General features: G+C 43.0%; 1 protein-coding gene and 1 pseudogene across 2 annotated transcripts in view; one reads left to right on the top strand and one right to left on the bottom strand.

The window, feature by feature from the left end:
- LOC101137340 (methylosome protein WDR77-like) overlaps window positions 1–14,845 on the bottom strand; it is a 32,445-nt pseudogene extending 17,600 nt beyond the window's left edge.
- Window positions 14,846–15,360: 515 nt separating this feature from the next.
- DCHS2 (dachsous cadherin-related 2) overlaps window positions 15,361–22,703 on the top strand; it is a 260,500-nt gene continuing 253,157 nt past the window's right edge. For both annotated transcript variants that reach the window (XM_031010565.3, XM_063705609.1), the window contains exon 1: window positions 15,361–17,916. In XM_031010565.3, the coding sequence (XP_030866425.3) occupies window positions 15,865–17,916 (2,052 nt within the window). In that variant the 5' untranslated portion in view covers window positions 15,361–15,864. The remainder of the gene's footprint in view (window positions 17,917–22,703) is intronic.

The following is a 22,703-nucleotide window of genomic DNA, read 5'->3' as shown; positions in this document are numbered from 1 at the left end:
GCTGGATGAACCTGTTTTTGCAAAGCAGTATCAAAAGGGGTTTGAATGAATATGTTTTACATTTCCTTTCAGCCTCACCCATCTTTGCAATGCCCTGAGTTGCCCTGAACCTATTTATTGTTGGTATGCCACTAGACATAGGTCACTTCGCCTCTCTACACCTCCATTATTCTTTTATTCAAACCCACCTTAAATAGCTCGAGAGTATAGAATATGTCAATGTTTCAAGATGGACTTGACATTTCAAAATAAAATGACTGCTTTCAAAAACATTAGAAACATTTTTCTCCACTCTTAAAATCATCATCGTATCTGCTGTTCATTTGTTTACTCATTAATTCTCTCAATAAGCAGCTCTTGAGGACTTCTTACATGCCCTGTTTTGGGTTTGTATTGTCAAATAGCATCAACTCACTGCTGTCCTAATACAGTTGACAGCTATGGTCTGGAGCACATACCTCCTAAAAGTAAAAGGCTTAAAAAAGTTCTCTGGGCTTCAAAGGACCTGAACCTGAAGATGGCTTAAATAAGTGTGTCCTTCAGTATCTTTAAATAATCTGGGGGAGGGAAATCAACAAAACTCTACAAAAGAGAGTCACTAAGAGTAGACCCTAAAGGTAGAGTTTTGTAATTTTGAGTTTCTAGCAGTAATCAAGTGGTTGTTAGTTTTAAGGCCTGGAAAGAGGGACTGGTCAGGGAATCTCTCCAGTTCTCAGCTCCTCTGTTTATAAACATGTTTATAAAGGGAGGACCACTTGGCTTTTCACCTACTCTGTGATCACAAGGTGGCAGTATTTCTGAACTTAGCTGCTGTTATTTCACGTAAAATGGAATTGGGCAGAATTGCTGTAGGGAAGCCAGAATAAATTTAGAAGAACCTTAGCATGTGAAATAAAACCAACCAGCAAATAAAAATAAACTGATTATTTTCCACATTTTATTACTTTGCATTTTTGGAGGCATAAGTCCATGCCTAGGAGTTGAAGGCATTTGAAAGGCTACAATTTAGTGACATCTTCTCAAACTCTCACATAATGAGAGCTGGCTAAGGCCTGGGGAGGACAGGAGGGTGATGAGCCTGGGAAATGAGCTGAGGTCAGATCACAAAGGACATTGCATGCAGGAATAAGGAGATATGACTGTAGCCCTTAATGGGAGAGCCACTGAAGGGTTTTAAAACAAGAGGAGATGGTAGTGGAAATAATCGGATTGTCTCTTTGGAAAGATAACTATGGAAGTATTTAGTAGTTTGTCAGTGGAGGGAGGGAACATGTTTAGGTATTGGAGGTAGGCTGGCTTGTCAAAAAGCAATTCCAATCATTTAAACAAGACCTGATTATCCAGATTCAAGAAACGGTGGAGAGATGGAGAAAAAATTTAAATGAAAAATATAGTCCACTGAACTCAGTGAAAGAAAGGAAGTTTAGGAGAGAAAGTGGTGTATTGGGGCTGGTATTTAACAGTTGTTAAATATACCAGCCCCAATATACCAATGGGGCCTGTTAAGTATCAGTTGGAAAAGATCGTCATCCATTGAGAATGAGGAATTCACATTTGAGGGAGAAAGAGGCTATGTGTTCTTAAAGTCATAGATTTGAGTATCGTTGGGGTCTAGGTAGGAAGCTGAAGCTGAAGCTAAGAGAGTGGGAAAATGAGGGGGTGTCAATAGTGGGGACACCCCATCTCTTAGCAACATACCTTAACATCCTTGGCGCCTGGTCCTTCTGAGGCAGCATCCCTTCAAATGATTTTCCCCCAAATGATAATCACCATGGCACAGCAATATTCTTCTATATGGCAACTAATATTTTCTGAAACATGTAAATATTGAATACATGCATCTTACAATTGCCTTTATGTAAGCTGTGTATATGGGCATCTTGATTAAAATTTCCCATTTGTAATGATCTGGAAAGGTGTAATCCAAATAAAAGAGATGTGTTTGTCATGCAAAGGCAGTTTTAAGGCAAAATCTGTCCCCCCCCAAGCCAAGCCCCCTATAACCTTACCTTGGCTTTTACTCAGTTGCTAAGTTTAAAGCTGTCCCTGGACAAGAAAAGGGGAAGAGAAGAAATCCGCAGGAAGTTGTCAGTCCTACCTGTTTATCAGTGGCTCTTAAAACAAAAACCAAACAGGCCAGGCACAGTGGCTCATGCCTGTAATCCTTGTACTTTGGGAGGCTGAGCTGGGAGGATCGCTTGAGCTCAAGAGTTTGAGACCAGCCTGGGCAACATAGCGAGATTTTATCTCTACTAAAAAGATTAAAAATAAAAAAAATTAGATGGGCATGGCAGATCATGCCTGTAGACCCAGCTATTGGGAGGCTGAGGTGGGAGAATCACTTAAGCCCAGCAGGTCAAGGCTGCAATGAGCCATGATTGTGCCACTGCACTCCAGCCTGGGTGAAGTGACAGAGCAAGACTCTGTCTTGAAATACACACACACCCACACACACATACACGCTTGGGTCTTGTCTATGGAGATTTTGATCCAGCAGGTCTGAGGAATGAAAACCAAGAGAGAATGGTTTTGTGTAAGCCACAGGAGAAGGATTTAAAAGAGAGACTGGGAAACCTTGCCTAATGCAGCAGAGATGCTAACTATGAGACAGACCGAACAGTACCCTAAATATCCCTAAACCCATGAGGTCCTTAGAGGGGCTGCCATTGGGGTGTGAAGGACCAGATCATTTGCTGAAGTGAATTTGTAACAGTGGTGAAGGAGGTTCTTACAACTCAAGGAAAGGAATTTGTTGACTAAAGGTTTGTTGAACAGCAGTGGGGACCCAATTGGGATTGGAACCTATAGATTTAAAATGATTTCAGTTTGCATGAATTCATAAATTCAGTCAATGCTTTTGTAGGCACTGAGGACAGAGAAGTGAATAAAATTCACCAGAATCATACATTTTAGAGAGAAAGCAGACAACAAACAGGTAACTCAACAAAGATGTTCATTTTAGAAAGTGATAAGTGCTGTTGCAGGAAACAAACAGCAGCGGTGAGACACAGACAGGAGCAGGTAGCATCTCAAGGAAGGCCAAACAAAAGGAAACACTTGTTTGGATTAATCCAAAAGGATGTGGGGAAGGAGGAGGCTGTGGAAGGGGAAGATGCCTTGGAAGGACTGGGTGCAAAGGATATTAAGGTATGTTGCTAAGAGATGGTTGAAGCAATGAACTCTGTTAGCCAGATTGGATATGAATGAAAGCGAAGCTGTCTTCTAAGTTCCATAAGTCTTTATTCCCACAGCATTATTTGTCTTGTAATGTAATTAATTTTTGTTACCTACTCCCTTACTAAATCCTTGGTTCTTCCAGGGAAGGGACCTTCTCCACCAGATTCTTCCTTGAATTCCTAATACAAATACTTCATAGGTCAGGATGGTTTCCTTCTAAAATCCCAACTGAAAATATTTGGCACTCACTCCCCATTGTGGTAGTCTAATATACCCCAAATGATCTTCCTCTTGTGTAGGTCCTCCACAACCCCAGGTAATTTGTTTGTCCAGACAAATGAAGAGTAATGTTACAGAAAATCCTTAAAGATAACAGAACGAATTCAGTGGTTTAAACTGCTTATCTTGATTTGATTTAAAGATTTCTGGGAGAAAACCAAGAGATCAGGAATGGATGTATTATTTGGAAGCTCTTTGCAAGAAGCCGGGAAAACAATTTTTATCCGAATTTGAAGAAAAAGGGGTTAAGATGATTTATTATGCAGTAATGTGTTTATTCAATAATATAGAAGATAATTATGTCTTTGTCTACCCTGAGACGTTCTTCTTATTGTTTTATGTTTCTGCTGCAAGCTCAGCCCACATGAGGAAGCTTATATACATTTAGATACTTTACCTTGGGAACAGCTTTGTAGTTTGATTGTCAAGCTCTCTAGAATTAATAAAAAGATTTTCAGACTTTATTTTTACTTAGCCGTTCTGTTAAAGTGTCTTTTATTTCAAAAATCATTCATCATAAGTTAAAAATAGTTATCTCTAAAGAAAAAACTGTAAAATGTAATAAAATTTAACTACATTCTGTATCTATCTTTAACTGCTGTATCTTTAATGGCTCTGTCAATCAAATAATCCAAGGATTGGATATTACATATGCTAAAATTAACTAGATTGGGGCGTCTAGGATCTTATGTGTTTAAATCATGGCGCTGGACTATGCTGGAACTTCATTCCAAACTGGCAATGAAAACTCCCTCTGACAATGTGCCCTTAATGTTCCAGCTGCTCATAATTTCTCTCAATTTCATAAATCAACACCCTATTTCCCTTTAGGGCCACTAAATCTAAATACAGATATTAAAATTTTTCTTCAAAATCCTTATTTGGAATTCTGAATGCATTTCTTTCATAAGGAGTATTTGATTGAACCAGCCTAAGTTCTGGTTCTAGACAGATTGGGCAGGTGAGTTTTTTTTTAATCTCTCTTGTATCCAACATCTACTTTCCAGCATCCTTATTTTTGTATCTATCACTTTCTATAAGAGACCGTGTTCTCTCACACAAAAGAACACTTTTCAACAGAATTAATATGATTTAAAAACAAAGTTACAGAGTAGTTTTGTGATATTGTCAAAAGGCTTCTAAAATAGTGTGAGTTACACATCCCAGCTTAATGTTGTAATGCCTTGAATTGTGATCCTGTCTTAATTCTAAATGAAGCAATGTGAGCTCTGCTTCTTCTTCTTAATTTTTTAATCTTTAATTTTTAAAAATCAATGTAGCAGGAGGCACTCATTTACATTATAGTTTATTGATGTTATATTTTAGTGGCAAGAACAAAGTCATGTTGATATATGGCAATTTAAAATAATTGCTCTTCTCAGACGGAAAATTAGTTGGCCTGGTGGATCAGCCTATTTCGGCAATATGTCTCCATATGTCATCTCGCTGCTCTCCGCACCACCTGCTTGAGTTCCCATCAGGGACACAGACCGATGAGATCGCTGCAGCAAGCTATAGATCTTGGGCAAGTTAACCGGTCTGGTTTTGCTTGGTAATGAGGAGAGTGTCTCTGGAAAAATAGGAAATTGGAATCTGTCACCTCTCAGCAAACTGATGAGTGATTGCTATTGTTTTGCATCTCTGAAGGGTTAGCACAGTTTATTAGCTATTCTTCAGCCCTGAGAGTTTAGCATCACTTTTATTTTACAGGCAAGAATCTGACAAGTGTGTTGTGCAGCATAATTGTTAAAAACAAAGTGAAAGTGAGCAGTTTCTCTGTGAGTCTTAGGACACTAGCTTCACCTGCCTTCAGCAATATTAGTGATGAGAAGGGGAGGACAATTTCAAGATGATACTGGCTACAGCATAAATCAAAACACTCTCTGGAAGTGACTCAAAATGCTTTATCCCTTAGGAGTGATTCTAGTTCCCCAACTCCTGAAATCAAAATTCAGAAACACCAATGAACAATGTGACAAAAAATGTATGGCAAAAATTTCAATAATTTGATTTTGATTAGAAAGACATGTTTGGTGTTTAGAACTAATAATTGAAGACCAAAACAGAATCAGAATTATTTTAGTAAAACGATTTTTTAAAATTAAACAAACTTGCTGGAGAGAAGGTTTCAAGTTATTAGTCATTGCTTTATTTTATTAAAAAAACTTTAGATAAAGTAATATTTCTTTTGATGAAAAACTATAAATTATACACTTAGAAAGACCTTAAAGGTATTGAGTTCCAAGCTATCATTTTGTTTGAAGTTACTAGGTAGTAATGAATAGCTGTTACTACTACAACCCAAAGAAAATACCTACCTTCTTGATAATAGTCCTACTGAAGCTATGTTTTTAAACTCCAAGTCATGACCACTTAGTTGATCCTGACTAGCATTTTAAAAATGAAAAATAAATAAATGATCCTGACTAGCATTTTAAAAATGAAAAATAAATAAATGAACGAACATCAATGAAAAATAACAAGAAGAATTAGGAAATATCAGAATATAGCTCACATTGCAAGGGTAAGTAAGATGTCATGAAACTATTGTTTTAATTACATTGTATATGTGTATATGTGGCCTATGATATAAAATATATTATTTAAGGTGGGTCAGAAAAGTTTGGAAACCACCACATTTCCATTTGAGTATGAGGAGATGAAAAGAAACAGATTCTTTGTGTACACACTAGCAGGTTCCCACCTCTGGAGCCACTGACTCCCATTGAATAGATTTCATGGCCCATTATACAGCACTTAGATTTGTTTCCACAGTCAGGATTTATTTCTCTCCACAGTACAACCAGAACCCCATTTTCTGGCTGTTGGGTCAAGCCCTTTGATTTAAACCGAACCTTTGTGTCCTTGACTCTCTTTGCCAAAGACTCTATTCTCTCCCTCTGACAAATTATGGCTAACTCAATATTATCCCCAAATCACAGCTAGTTAAAGTTTTAACAATCATGATTGTTATATCTTTAGCCTTTTAAACATGAGTGTTGTTTTGTGACAGGTTTTTTTCTAAAAAACATTTTTACAAAGACATAACTTCAAATAATGCATTTAAATCAAAGAAAAACTTCATCTTGACACTATTGAGAGACACTTTCTATGAAAGGAATCTGCCCAAATTTCCAGCAGGAATTGATCTCTTGAGATACTGTTGGCTGGAGGCAAAAACTGATGCTGTGATAATTTCTGTCTTCTTTTCATTGAGAACGTAAATGTTCATGTTCGAGAGGGAACAATGACACTGGGAATGTGAATATTTACTTCAGAGAATTCAGGGAAGAGGAAAAACTGGTCTCGGCACTGCCAAGGGGTGTATTAGTCTCCTGTGGCTGCTGTAACAAATTATCACAAATTTAGTGGCTTAAAACAACACAAATGTATTATCTTACGGTTGTGTAGGTTAGAAATCCCACACAGGTCTCACTGGGCCAAAATCAAGGTGTGGTCAGAACTGTGTTCCTTCTGGATGCTCTGGGGAGAATCCAATTCCTTGCCTTTGCCAGCTTTGAGAGACTGCCTGAGTTCTTTGGCTCATGGCTCCTTCACTCCAACCTTTTGTCCCATCTCCTCCTCCGACTCTGACTTTCCTTCCTCCCCTTTTCCCTTCTAAGGCCCCCTGGGATTACATTGGGTCCACCTAGACAATCTCCACATCTCAAACTCCTTAACTTAATCACATCTGCAAAGTCCCTTTTGTCAAGTAATGTATTTACAGGTTCAGTGGATTATGACGAAGACATCTTTGTGGGCGTAGGGGAGGAGGAATTATTCTGCCTACCACAGGGGACTATGGAGATTAGGTCTAGAATAATCCTTCAAGTTCCCTTGATTTGTGAATATGGCTTTTCTGCTGGTGATATTCTTGCAGAAGGAGAGCTGAGTTCCTGGAATCATTCACTCTGGGCACCTGCAAAGTTCAAGGATTGGCAGCTGTGGCCACTCTGCAGCCGTTTACAGCTCTGCCTTTTTCCTCTTGGGCCACACAATGCACTTGCTCAAAAATGAACGATTACATCTCTGATTACTGGTGTTTGCTTCCCAGCATTTAACATTCATCTGTGCCCCCTGAAGGGCTTTATCATTTGAGCTTTAAAGCATCTCTTCTAAACTACATTTTTTATGGCTATTTTTAAGCTTCTCCGTTATGCCTGGATAAGAGACCAGGGCTTAACAGAAGGAAGAACAGTGAATAAAGCCCACAGGTGAAACAGGGCAGACTGGGGATAAAAATGCATGAGAAGAGAGGCTGGAGGCCTTCAAAAAGGATTTTCAAGATAAAGCACACAGCAAAAACTTGGAAGCTGTGTTTATTTAAAAAAAAATACAGGGTCGGGGATAAAAGTCCATGAAGTCAGAGAAAAAAATTATACATATACATTTGCAAACACAGGAAGCTGTGTTTGAAGAGAAGCTCCTGCACATGCAGTAATGCTACTGCAGATACCCTGGAGGTCAGCTTGATGGCTAAAACACTCAATGTGCAGTGGTCAGAATGGACATTGTTGACCAGGGGATTTAGGCTTGCTTTCCTGAAAGATTACTGTTTATTAATTGAATGCATCCTTTGAGGCTAGAAGCTTCTGCAATATCATTCCTCCATTTTTCTTTCTCTCCTTTTTTTTTTTTTTTGCACTGAGATACAAAGAGTTATGGGAAATAAGGAATTGGCAGTCAACAGAGGAAAGATGAGGAGAACCTGAATTCATGAAGCTGTTTCCACCATAACCTCTCCTGATTTCTGGAGCAAGTAATTGGGTAAAAGAAATTCTCCCAAGGCCTCAGGATTCTAGAGCCCTCAGATGTGAAGTCTGTGATTTCTCAAAACACAGGTTCTCTCCTCAGGTTGATTTTGGATAGCAAACTAAAAACACCTTTAAAGGGATTAAGCACTGACTCACTCCTTACAAATTATGTTAACAATAAGAAACCTCTGTATGATTTAAAGTGGGTAAATCTTAAGTATAAATGATTACTTAATTCATTGGAAATATCTGCCTAATTTTCAGATTAATTTCAGGGCCAACAGTGGGTTTTTTTAAAATAATGGATTGATGAAAAGTTATTTGGAAAATGTAGTGAAAATGTGTCCTTTTGACACAAAAGTTTATGCCAATAAAGGAAAAGATGGGAATACGTGGAAAGTGTACATTGTGATGATAGAGATATAGGATTTTTCCTAATTCACGTATGTTCAGAAAGTCCTGGAACTTTCCTGTTATGATTATGCTACTATATTGTTGATTGTATACTAAAGGAAAACAAGATTGACTTATCAATTTTGCATTTCATTTTACATATATTCGCTGCTTGACCTAAAGAATCTGGGTGGACATGCTCAGATCTTGGTGATCCAAGCAACCCTAATCAAGGAGCAGCACTGCCAAACCCACATATGTTCCAGGAGAGAAATAACTCAGATAGTAACAGAGCCCAAAAACCTGTGCCATAAGTTTTCTTACCAAATATCTGTGTATTGGAGTTTCTCATAGATAATATCTGCACTCAGTATACCCCCATCTGTGTGTGCTAGTCACGAGCTGTGCTTGAATCCAGCAGGAACTATTTATTTCCAAAATAACTGTGTCTTGATCAAATAGGATTCATGTGTGTGCGTCGTACGCAGTAGACACACTGGGCCGGATGTGGCCCTTTTCCCTGACTGCCTTGATTCAATGGGAACCAGGCATTTTCCAACTAAACAGCTGTGGCTTGGGGAGAATCCAGGTGTTTTTCTCACTGAATATTTGTGGGATTGGCAGAGTCCTGGGTATTTCCTTTGCTTTCTCTTGCCTGGAATTATTATAACATATATTATGTATATATATTTCAGTGAACTTTACTTTGTCCCAGGAAACAGATCAGCTTCCTTAACTTCTCACAAAGAACAACAGCACTTGGAAAAATATTGGCAGGATCCAATGCTATTTATCTTTTTCTTCACCAGCTTTATCTATCATGCTGTCTTACACAAATACATGAATATTCTAAAATTTCTTTTATGTGAAAGCAAGTAGATTACACTTTCCACACTGAATAATTACCAACTCAGAAAGTGTTGCTTTATTGGAATGGGGGTGTCACACCTGTTCCAACATCCACTTGTTAACCTTTTGGACTTGGCTTCAATTTCTGATTGAAGAAGTAAGTCACCTCCCCAGGTTTGGCAATGCATAGACCCTGTTAGAAAATGGTGTGTGGTTTTGGTTTCCGCATCTGATACAATATATAGGAAAATTGGAAAGAGTTCAGAGAACAGAAACAAAATGATTAAAGGGTTGAGGGAATGAGGAGCTGGGATTATTTCATCTAAAGAAAAGCTTTTACAAAAGGCAAAATGGGGTATGTGCCAAAGACAGAATTAGAAAAGCCAAATTGTAGAGCCTATGTGGTTGGGCAGGTTTGACTGGCCTTTGTCGGCCATGCTGAGTCTGTTGGAGGGAATGGGGAGAAGTTGGTCTGCCTTACCAAGCATTGGGAAGGAGAATAAGCAAGTTAGGACAGAAAAGGAGAAATTAGGCAGGAATTACCTTAGCTAGGGGTTCTGAGATCTACAAATACCACAGTCTTCAAAAGCAGGGACAACTTTGATATATGCACTTCTTATATTCCAGCTTCTACTAGATCTGAAACTATGATTCAATATAGTATGATAAAACCAACTTAACGATAAGCCTTGTTATAGTTCCCTTCAACTATATGATGAAGTGTTGGCATAAAAATAATCGACCAGTTTTTCTTCATCTTCCCCAAAATCAAAGCAAATAACTATATGTTGATATTCAAATCAGAGATTCTTAATCTGTAAAATGTGATCATATTCTGTGGAGTTGAGAATATCATACAGGCATGTGTGGAATTGGTTCTCAATGTTAAAAAAAGGAAAAGACTATCATCTCTTTTGAGTGGCTTAGAATATAACACAGAAAGATGTACTTGATTACTTATTAAGATCCCTATTATGTCCAGGATTCTGATTTTAAAAACTTTAAGGACACAAAATATATGTAGATTCTAAATACCAGCTATAATATTAAATACTAAATTATCTCCACCTCCACAAAGCTCTATATTAGTTAGGGTTTTTCCCAGCATGACATAACCTTCCTAGCAGCATCTAGACCAGTGTTTCACCAAACAATGTGGGCACCGTAGCCTTGGCCAACTTGACACATCACATTTAACCATCACAAGCTCCAAACGCTCTTTGGCTCAAACGTTTTCAGAAAGATGGCATGTGAGTCAAGGGAGTATGGGGGCTTCCTGGTATCATGCACCCTTCTTAACCCTCAGAGGGCCATCCCCATGGGTGAGAAGTTGGGAAGAAACGCTCCATGTCACAGGACTCTCCTTACTGGCCTTTAAGTACCATTTCTAAGTACGGAGTTGGTTTTTTTTTTGGTTGCATTTTCAAGTACTGACGTGTGACTATCCTCTTGTGCCTCCCCACCACTCCCATTAACACGCTCACAAGTTCCTCCTTCTGTAGTTCTCCCAGGTCTTCCCAAAACTCACTATATCACTGTACTGATTTCATCAAGAATTCAGAAGAAGACAATCTTATTAAAGAAAATCATGGAGGCAATAAATGACCAGTGAACATCGTGGACACTGGAGCAAAACTGGGTTCAGGTTCCAATTCTACTACCTGTGGGACTTTGGCCACATGACTTGCAATGCTCCTGAACCTCAGTTTCCTCATCTGTAAGACGGGAATACTAATTATAACTCCTTTCCTAAAAGGTTGACGTGAGGTGATTTGAACCCTGCTTTGAGCACTTAGCAACTACACTATTTAAATTAACTATCACAAAGCTGAGGGCTACCTACAGTCTGAGGGAAAATGTTTCTGAAGATGGACTTCCTGTATTACTTAAACTGAATAACACAAAGTGAAGAAATGCCTTGAGCCTTTTTGTCCAAGTTTCTGTTTACAATACTGGGGATTTTTTTTTTTTTTTTTGAGATGGGCTTTCGCTCTGTCATCCAAGCTGGAGTGCAGTGGCAATGACACAGCTCAATGTCTTGGATTCAAGCCATCCTGGCATCTCAGCCTCCTGAGTAGCTGGGACTACAGGTATGCATCAGCGTGCCTGGCTATTTTTAAATTTTTTTTTTTTTTTTGTAGAGAGAAGGTCTTGCCACATTGCCTAGGCTGGTTTTTACTTCCTGGGCTCAAGCAATCCTCCTTCCTTGGCCTCTGAAAGTGCTGGGATTACAGGCATGAGCCACTGCATCCAGCCAGATAGTGGGAATTTTATATCCTCCCCCTTCACACCTTCTGGGGGGCTAAGAAGTCGGAGTTTGATATTACTGAGAATTCCAAAATAATTCACTCCTAAAACATTTCATCATACAAACAACAGAGGGCAAGAAAAATACAATTTACCACATGCATTCTAGGTACCAATCCACATATATTGCCTCATTTAAGGCCCATGACATCCCTGTAAATTAGATGTATCATCCCCAATTTAGAAAGGAGGAAACTCTAAGGCTTGAGATTTAAATAACTTGCCCCAAATTATAGAGCAGAATAAGGATTTTCCAACTTTAAAGCTAAAACTCTGGCCAGTTACGCCATGATGCTTCGCTTACAAGGATCAGACCTTGACCTATTTCTTGCAGGCTGTTGGCTTCTGTATTATCTAAAATTATTTTTCACATATCTGAGAAATGCTCTTATTTCTCTTACTTTACAAAATTGAATTCTTAATTCTATAATTAAGGATATTCAGGACATTCAATGAAGGGTAATTGTGAAATGGACAGGAGACCTTGAATTGTACATGCTGGAGATATAAAGCTTTAGAACTAATAGGAAAATAGATGTCTGAGGTTCTTGATTTTCCATTTGTTTTCCACTGTTTCTAAACTAAACCACTGTTTACAAAGAATGTGTCAGTGAAAGATGCAGTAAAAGATGCTTCTTTTCCTTTAGTTTTAGACTCAAGTAAATATTTGTTAACAATATGGTTGATATGGTTTGGATCTGTGTCCCTGACCAAATCTCATGTTGAATGGTAATCCCCAGTGTTAGAGGTGGGACCTGGTGGGAGGTGACTGGATCATGAGGCAGTTTCTTGTGAATGCTTTAGCGCCATCCCCTGATGCTGTCCTCATGAGAGTGAGTGAGTTCTCATGAGATGTGTTTGTTTAAAAGTGTATAGCACCTCCCCATTCATTTTCTTCCTCCTGCCTACTTCCCCTTCACTTTCTGCTATGATTGTAAGTTTCCTGAGGCCTCCCAAGAAGCTGATCCCACCATGCTTCCTGTACAGCCTGCAGAACCATGAGCCAATTAAACGTTTTTTCTTTATAAATTACCCAGTCTCAGGTTCTTTACAGCAATGCAAGAACAGACTAATACAATGGTTTACAAAGTAAGTTGACAAAGCTGAAAAATAAGTTCAAGAAGTCCTATGAAATAATTAAGATGAGTAAGATTGCAAAGACATAATTCATTACAGTTAAGATTCTCATGGCCAATTCATTCTTGGTTATGGCTTCCAACTTCTACTTTAACAGACAAATGCATTCACTTACCCATAGGTTCAACCAACTGTCTGTCCAACACATACTTAGTAAATAGAGACACACTACATGCTAGGTACTGTTCTAGGTGCTGAGATAAAGCAGAATGAAGGTTTTGAGGTTGTAATAATCTAATAAACAAATGAAAGAAGCAAGTTGATTTCAGATGCTGATAGGTGTTGTGAATGAAATATACTGAAAGGATATAGGGTTTATAGTGGAAAGGCTATCTAAAATAGGGTAATTAGGGAAGATCTTTCTTAACAGAGGGCATTGGAGTTGAGACCTGAATGAGAAAGAGCTAGCTCTTTCCAAAGCAGAAAAAAGAACTCCCAGGCATGGAAAGTTCTAACAATTCAAAGGTACAAGATCAAAAAGAAGGCAGACGGCTGAGTCCAGAGTGGTGGTATGAGGCAAGGTCAGAAAGATGGATAGGATCCTGTACTATTAAAAGGAGCTTGATTGAAGGAGTCTGAATTATAATCTAAGTATAATGGAATCATTTCAGGTTCTAAGCAGGAGGTAATATGATTTGAGACAGCTTTAAAAACATTAATCCAGATGCTTGTTCAAGAATTACTTATAGGCTGGTTGCGGTGGTTCAAGCCTGTAATCCCAGCACTTTGGGAGGCCTAGGCAGGAAGACTGGCCCCAGGAGTTCGAGACCAGCCTGGGCAATATAGTGAGACCTCATCTCTACAAAGGTAAAAAAAAATAAACAAATAAATTAATAAAATAAAATAAAATTTGCCAGGTATAGTGGTGGGCACCTATAGTCCCAGCTACTCTGGAAGCTGAGGTGACGGAATCACTTGAGTCCATGAGGTTGCAGTGTGCCATGATTGCACCACCACACTCCAGCCTGGGTGACAGAGTGAGATCCTGACTCAGAAAACAAAACAGCAACAACAACAACAATAGCAAAAACAGAAAAGAATTACTTATAAAGGGGCAAGAGTGGGAGGGGAGGGACTAGTTAGGGTGCAAATGCAGAGACAAGATAAAAAGACTCTAAAGACTCATAACAAATCTCTTTAATGCTTAAAGAGAGTTCATTGGGGGAAAGAAAGCTGAATTTATTTTAATAATGTCCCCATTTTCGTCAACATATATGCTACAAAGTCAATTATTTTATTGTTATTTGGTCACAGGTAGAGATAACGGTGTGGCTGTGGATTAGCAATTACATATAACTCCATTGCACATTTAAAAAGGCATTTTATTGTTGCTGCAAGAAACCACTATGCAGGGCTTTTGGTCCTCCCTAAAGGAGAGAAACGGTATCTAGGAAATTAATTCTTCTCTCTGTCCCAAATGCAAAATTGCAGAAACCACTTGCTAAATATGGTCAGCCATTTTTAAGAGTCCAGAGAGTCTTTTCTCAGGCGTACTTTATTAGAGGCCATTGATCAGTTTCTACCGATTATTATAGTTAATTGAAGGGAAATCTGCGACTATGGCTATTTATTGGCATTTGCGTTCGGCTCAGACAGAAGCTAGTTTTGAAAGTGGTATCCGTAGAGTTATCCTGCTTGCAAACTTCCTTGCCTAGGGGTGGTGGGGGAGCGCTGAGGGCTTGCGGGGTGTCAGCCACCAGGGCTTTCTGCTCATCAGTCAGCATCGTCAGACATCCTGGAAGTGTTATGATGGCGCTGAATGTAGAAAAAGGGTTCTCAGGGCGGATATATTGTCGTCATTCCTGGTGGCAGAGGGGAGTGACAAGAGGCTCACACGTCGCTGGGTAGTAGCACGCATAATAAAGTGTGGTTTGCACCATGTGTGCCACAGATTTCTCGGGTTTTCTGGAAGGTTTTTCCAAGTTCCGCCTTCTCCCCTTTGCAGCCATCCTGGCCCCAGCTGTGCATCGGCCTTTGACTCCATCTGTCCTTCCGCTGAGGACGGGAGTCCCTCTCGTCAAATGGAGAACATAAGTTTGGCACCCCAAAGTGATGATAACCTCTACCCTCTTGGCTCAGCGCGAGCCAAGCGTCAGGCCTGCAGAGGGACGGTCAAGGGGATGGAGGGGGAGGCCGCGGAGAGGCCGCTCCTCTCACCTCCCCGCACCCATCATCACTTGGCACTTGGCCAAGCCCAGGCAGCCGCCCCGCCTGCGCGTCCGCCACCCGCCCCGCGGTGCACGTCTCCCAGTGCTTTTGCATTTGCTCCTCTTCCGCCCTGCTGCAGAGCGCGGCTCGCAGGTTGGAGTTTGCCCTCGTGTGCGCCGCGTCACACGGCAGGGAGGGGAAGGCAGGCGGCGGAGGCTGGGTCGGAGCAGGAGTCGCGCGCGGTCCCTGGCGCCCGGAGACACAGCGGGGAACCACCGCCCCGCCCCCGGAGCAGCGGACAGGGCCGCAGACCTCCTTTCCCCCCTCCCTCTCTCCCTCCTCCCCAGCGCCCTGACTCCCTGCCTTCCCGCCCTTACTCCACCCCCTACTCCGGCCAGATCCCCATCCTCTCCTTGTGTGTGCGCGCTTCATATAACCTCCTCCTTTTTGGCAAAAGAAATAATGCACCTGACTTTACCAGGGGGGAACAACCAGCCGAGTAGAACAAGGAACAGATGTAAAGGGAATAAAAGGAGAGAGAAAAAGAGATGAGACTCGTTTAAAGAAATCCAGGGGCAGAAGAGGTGGCTGCCGCGGCAGAGGCAGCTAGAGCTTGCTTCCCTGTCTGCGTGAGCTGCAGGCAGAGGACGCTTTCACCAGTTGCAGATGTAACCTCTGGAATTCCTGGGTCCGTCGGTTTGTTTGCCAAACAAAGTCTTTTCTTCTCTGGCTCAGACACTGAAGAGGCTCCTGGATTTTTCTGCGATCCTGCCACAAGCTGGCAGTTACCCGAGAGCCTTCCCAAGGAGCTGGAGGAGAAATGAGCCCTTGTGGGCGGAAGATGGGCGAAGGGCGTCAGCAGCTGCGGGCTCCGGTCGGGAAGCTCCTTCTGCTCCCCGGGAGGAGAGATACACCCCATGGGCGGTCAGGCAGCAGCGGCTCCAGGACGCAGCGCTCCCTGCTCTGGCTCTTGGTGCACGTGTGGCTGTGGGCGGCCTCGGGCTCCTCTGCCCAGTTGTTCAACCTCACCCTTTCCGTAGATGAGGGGCTTCCCCCGGACACGCTGGTAGGTGACATCCGCGCCGGGCTGCCGGCCGCGCAGCAGCAGGAGGGGAGCGGCTTCTTTCTGTCGGAGGACTCCGATGACTCCCCGCTGCTGGACGACTTCCACGTGCACCCGGACACCGGCATCATCCGCACTGCGCGGCGCCTGGACCGCGAGCGGCGGGACCACTACAGCTTCGTCGCCGCCACGCTGCTGGGCGCTGTGGTGCAGGTGGAGATTCGCGTCAACGACGTGAATGACCACTCGCCCCGCTTTCCCCTCGACTCCCTGCAACTCGACGTCTCCGAGCTCAGCCCGCCAGGGACCGCCTTCCGCCTGCCAGGTGCCCACGATCCCGACGCCGGACTGTTCAGCACTCAGGGCTACACCCTGGTGCAACCGTCCGACCTGCCCAAGGACCCCGCAGGCCCGTTCTTCCAGTTGCGCTACCGGACTCCGGGGCCACTACCGTCACCGCTTTTGCCAGGCTCCTCGTCACCCCTGGAGCCTCTAGATCTGGTGCTGCTGCGGCGCTTGGACCGAGAGGAGGCGGCGGCGCACCGGCTGCAGATCGAGGCATGGGACGGCGGCCGACCCCGGCGCACCGGCCTCCTGAGCGTGGAGCTGCGCGTGCTGGATGAGAACGACAACCCGCCTGTCTTTGAGCAGGACGAGTACCGCGCCGCGGTGCGCGAGGACGCCCAGCCGGGCGCCGAGGTCTGTCGCGTGCGCGCCACCGACCGCGACCTGGGGCCCAATGGCTTCGTGCGCTACAGCGTCCGCGCCCGGCAAGTGCCTGGGGCGGGTAGCGGCGGCGGGGCACTGGGCGACGCGGCCTACTTCGCGGTGGAGGAGCTGAGCGGCGTGGTGCGAGTGCGGAGACCTCTGGACCGCGAGGCACAGGCCTGGCACCAGTTGGTGGTGGAGGCCCGCGATGGAGGCGCCGAGCCTGAGGTTGCCACGGTGCGCGTGTCCATCGCCGTGCTGGACGTGAATGACAACCGGCCAGCAATTCACGTGCTCTTTCTCACAGAGGGAGGCGTCGCCCGTGTCTCTGAAGGCGCCCGACCGGGCGACTATGTGGCTCGCGTCTCGGTGTCTGACGCGGACGGTGACTGGGAGAAGGAAGATGAGGCCACAGGGGAGCTTGGTGTGGGTCTTGGAGACGGGAGCATCTCGCTGTCCTTGGAAGGCGGAGAGGGAGACTTCGCGTTGCTGCCCGGCGGCCCCCCAGGGGTATTTTTCCTTTGCGTGGAGGGGCCCCTGGACAGAGAGAGCCGCGATCTGTATGAGTTACTACTGGTGGCCACGGACGCGGGGTCCCCGCCGCTGAGCACGGAGGAGACGCTGCTACTCCGGGTCGCTGACCTCAATGACCAACCACCTCTCTTCAGCCAACAGCATTACAAGGCCTCAGTGTCCGAGGCCGCGGCCCCTGGCACTGTAGTCATGTGGGTCAGCGCCTCCGATGCCGACGAGGCAGGCAGTGATCACGCCTGGCTGCGCTACACTGTAGTCCAACTCTCGGCTCCCTGCAATCTCGGCTCCCTGCAATCAAAGATGGTCCACACCGCAGAGTGTGGACCATCTTTTGCCATTGATTCCGAAAGCGGTGCGATCAGCACTATCCGGACTCTAGACCGAGAGGTCCAGGAGGCGGTGGAGCTGAAAGTGGTGGCCCAGGACCTCGGAGAGCCCCCACTCTCTGCCACCTGCCTGGTGAGCATCACCGTAGATGATGTGAATGACAATGAGCCCATCTTCTGGAGGCAGGTGTACAATGCCACCATTGCAGAGCATGCCCCGGTTGGACACTGCTTTCTGCAGGTGAGTGCATCAGGCCTGTGGGCCAACCTGAAGGCTTGGGAAGGGATGGAGAGGGTTGTGAGTTGGCCTAGGAAATTGTGATGTGGAGGATAATATTCCGGCTCTGAAATACAAGACTGGCGGTAGTGCCCCCTCTACAGTGAGATGAATGATGCCCTCTAGTCACCTAACTTTTTTTTGCCAGGGTCTTGGCTACATGATCTCTAAGGTCCTTTCAACTTGACTTTTAGATCTTGATTTATCTTATTGAAGCCTGATTTCTTTCATGCTGGATGTATGCACCTAAATAGGTTCAGGAGGAACTGCCCATTCTAAATCAGACTTCTTCCAACTGACAATATCTCACATCATATCATATAAATATATGTATACACACACACACACACACACACACACACACACACACATATATATATATTTTTTGTCAAACAGAGTGTCACTCTGTTGCCCAGGCTGGAGTGCAGTGGCTCAATCTCGGCTCACTGCAACCTCCTTTTCCCAGACTCAAGCAATTCTCCTGCCTGCCACCATACCTGGCTAATTTTTGTATTTTTTAAGTGGAGATGGGGTTTCACCATGTTTGCCAGGCTGGTCTTGAACTCCTGACCTCAGGTGATCTGCCCTCCTCAACTTCCCAAAGTGCTGGGATTACAGGGGTGAGCCACCACGCCCAGCAATGTCTCATATTTTTTTTTAAACAGCTTTATGAGGCAACCTAGGGAATAAGGTAGTTCTCGTAAGTGAGTTTTTAAAATGACCAAGTGTATATCTTTATACACTGACACTGTTTTGAGTTACCATTTCCAGAGACTTCTTACATGTTTTCCTACCTTCCTTCGAAGCTTACAAAGGTTGGATGAAGACTGAAGTCATCTTTATTAGTTAGCATCAGGCGTGAGCTAAGCTTCTTCCATGATGCTTTCAGGACTCTGAGGGGCAGTGGGACTCAATTATCCTTTATAAAATGGGGCACTGTACACTGCTTTTTGATTTGGGTGTTTTGCCTCTTGTAGTTTTCCTGATCTCTCTTTCACTATCAGAATGGCATGTTTTGCCCCCTTCCAGGCCATTCCTTTTTTTTTTTTGCTTCCGATTTCCTATTTGTTTCTTTTTTATTTTTTTTAGACAGGGTCTTGCTTTGTGGCCCAAAATGGAGTACAGTGGCACAATCATGGCTCACTGAAGCCTGGACCTCCCAGGGTAAAGTGATTCTCCCACCTCAGTCTCCCAAGTAGCTGCAAGCACAGGCATGCGCCAACATGGCTAGCTAATTTTTAAATAATTTGTAGGGACGAAGTCCAGCTGTGTTCCCCAGGCTGGTCTCGAACTCCTGGGCTCAAATGATACTCCCGCCTCAGCCTCCCAAAGTGCTGGGATTACAGGCATAAGCCACCTTGCCTGGCCAATTTCCTATTTCTTATTTGATGGGAGATAATCCAAGTTCCAAGACTGACTTATTTACTCTGAAATAACTTGAGTAAATATATCTAGCCTGAAGAGCTTACCAGGGAATGAAGCTCTAAAGCTTAATTTTGCTCTCAGCCTGGGTTGTTTTAAGATGTTTGCTGCTTACTTTCTGGTTCTCAGTTAGGGAGTTCAGGCTTTAGCTTTGTAAGTTATGTCTCAAATAATAACCTTTAGATAATTGAGGTGCTACTGCAAAGTAAAAGTGGGTTTCATGACTGCTTCCACCATTTTAATCTTTTGGGTATATGGGTGATAATAATCTCCATCCCTTTCTTTAGAGTGATTGCCAGCTCTGAGTTGCTAGATTATTAAAAAGTGGCTTGATATGAATTAATGCTTGCTGATGAAATGGACAAATCCACAAATATTAGTGACTAACATTGTCAAAGTATATTTCTCTCTCAAGCAGAGTCTGATGTGAAGCACCTTGGCTGTTTCTCCTCCGTCTGAGAGAGCCAGGCCTGAGAGTGACTTACACAACTTCTGCCAATGTCACATTAGCCAGAGCTCAGCCATGCAGCGTCAGATGTACTGCAAAGGAGGCTGAGAAATGTAGAGGAGCCCGGGTATGCCAGTGCCCACTGATAGTTTCTTCCATGGATTTCTAAAAATGAAAGTCATAATAGGTGACAGGTTGGACAAGTTGACTTCCAATCTTCCTTCCACCTGGAACTCCCTGAAGATCTTGGTATGAATAGTACAACTTGGCTCCATTGTTAGGAAAATAAGCAGGGTGGATTAATTATGATTTTTTTGATGAAAGCCTGTCTTTAGAGTTGTTTCTATCATCGTGAGATGATTCTTCTATGAGGTGTGAGTTTATCCCATTGTTACAACTCCATATGTGGTAGATCCATTATGGTGAGCTCAGCTTGGCTTACATGTAGGACTGCACCTCCAACAATTGCAACAAACCTTTCCAGGTTGCCAAGTATTGCTGCAGACAGCATTAAATTGTGCTGACTAGAATTTCTGGAAATTCCAGCGATCTAGCCCCTCAAGATTTGCAAAAGCCTCTTAGTCACTGGGCTCTCTGGTGGCCTCTCCAAGGCAGCTATATGAACTTTCTGTGTTCCATACGCCCCACAGCTGACTTACCCCCTAATTTCCGTATGAGATTCAAAGAAGCGTCTTCCTTCTTTCTACTCTCTCAATCTTTCTTTATACCACTTTGCAAAAACCAACTCCCCCATCTTGCCTTTGAATCTCATGACACCTCCTGTGTTCCATGGTTTTGCTTAATGACATTACATACATTCCTTGTAACTGTACCTTCTTTCTGTTGCCATCTACAAGTTTTCCTCCTTTACAGCTTATATCTGCTCAAGTTGCCTTTGTCAAAATCAAACAAAAACAAAAGGAAATACAGGAAAAACAAAATCTTGCCTAGATTTCCTGTAAGATAATACCATGTCATCTAATAAAAACAAACCCTTTAACTTCAAGTTGTCTTAGTGGTTACTCCACATCCCCAGTGTTTGGGGTCCTACCACTCTAGTTGCTGCTCTTGCCGGCACTATGGTGCTGGCCACCCTCCCCTCTCCGAGTGTTGGCTGAACTCTTATATTCTCATGCCCAGACGAGACCTTTCCAAAGACTTATGAGTGAGGCAGAACTGAGGGAATTAATGCAGAGGACAAGAACCATTAGCAAACTGAGATAGATAACCTCTAGCTGCAAAAGGTTTTTACAACATTGTAGGCACTCGTCTGGACTTCTTAATAACTCAGTCCCTGCCTGTCTCAGGTGGACAGCCTCTTCTTAACAATCCACCCCTCAGGAGTTCCTTTCAATCTCTTGCTGCCTTCTTGGTCAAGACAGAGAGGGAATTCCACTCTGCAGACACCCAGAGATTTTCCTCCAGTTCTCATGTTTGGTCTGAAAGATTCCATTTTCACTCAGATAACTGTCAAAAAGATTAACTTCAACCTCTAGACAAGATCTCCATCCTCCACCCTACACTAAGTCTGATGTTGTGAGCTGCATTTGCAGCTTTTATCTTATAACCAGATCTTAGTCTGTACTAAGTATAACTCCAGCATTGAGACCTGAATTACGTGTGGTAACATGAAGAGTATTCTTTCATACTCCCTCAAATACAAGTACTATGTTCATTCATTAATTCATTTATTTATCCAAACAACAACATTCATTAATTCAATAACATTGATTGAATTCAACAACATCTAACCAACAAATACTTATTGAATATCTATTACATGCCAGGAACTGTTCTTGGTGCTGGGGACAGCAACAAGCAAAACGGGCAAGGTGCTTGCTAGCAGAGCTTATAGTGTGTTCTCCATCTCCTTCCCTTCTCCGTCAGTCCTGGTGAATGAATGACATGTGCCTGACTCCCACTTGCTGATCACCCCTTCTCCATGTGTTCTGGCCTTCTCCCATCACTGTACTAAATTCTGCCTCTCAAGAGGCGTGTATCTGTTTCTTTCAAATCCAATGGGGTTTTCTTAGTCATAACCTCTCTCATGCTCTCTGAAGCATTTTGGACTGCTGACCACTTCCTCTTTCTTGCATGCATTTTTTCACTGCTGACCACTTCCTCTTTCTTGCATGCATCTTTTTCACTGCCCATTGTCTCCTTACATTCTGCCTCTCGCTTGCCGATTCCTCTTTTTCCTTTTTTCTCTTGTGCCACCCCACACTCAGTGTGGTAGAGGCATTCCCAAAGGCTCTGTCTTCCCCTCACTCCTTGCCTTTCTATAATCTCTTCCTGTATATTCCCAGAAGTTCATTTAAAAAAAAAACTCATAACACCACATGGATGTAAGGATTGGAGATAACTGGTATGTCGCGGTAGAAAGTGGTATGTAGAGCTTTATAGGTGGGAAAGTAGATCTATCCAGTAGATTGGGGATTCTCTGTTATGTACATTTTTATTTACAACCTGTCATGGATGCATTCCACTGTAGCTGCACATTTTGTGTGTATGTAGGAGTGTGTAATGCATTTCTAGGTATGATCATCTCCAAAAGAGAACCACTTAGGATGGACTTCAGAAAGTTGTGATCAGTAAGATTTCCCTTCTCTGAGGATTGAAATCTTACAATAAATTGATTTCAGTAACAACTAAACTCCAGATGTCTATTAATGGTCCCCTCACCTTTTAAATTATAAATGAAAAGTGAGCAACTGTGGAAGTAATTTATATTTTCATAGCCCATTAGGGAAATTATGCGAAATCATTTTTACAAATGCCAGGTTATTTGAATCTTACTGAATTAAAATATTCATTTAATCAAAATATGTGTTTTGTAGTGAAAGTAGATCAGGTAAATATAATCAGAAATATGAATTAATTG

Source organism: Gorilla gorilla, chromosome 3 (genome assembly GCF_029281585.2).
Source record: "Gorilla gorilla gorilla isolate KB3781 chromosome 3, NHGRI_mGorGor1-v2.1_pri, whole genome shotgun sequence".
Classification (NCBI taxonomy): domain Eukaryota; kingdom Metazoa; phylum Chordata; class Mammalia; order Primates; family Hominidae; genus Gorilla; species Gorilla gorilla.
The sequence above is the reverse complement of the archived record's forward strand: the minus strand, read 5'-3'. Positions and strand labels throughout refer to the sequence as shown.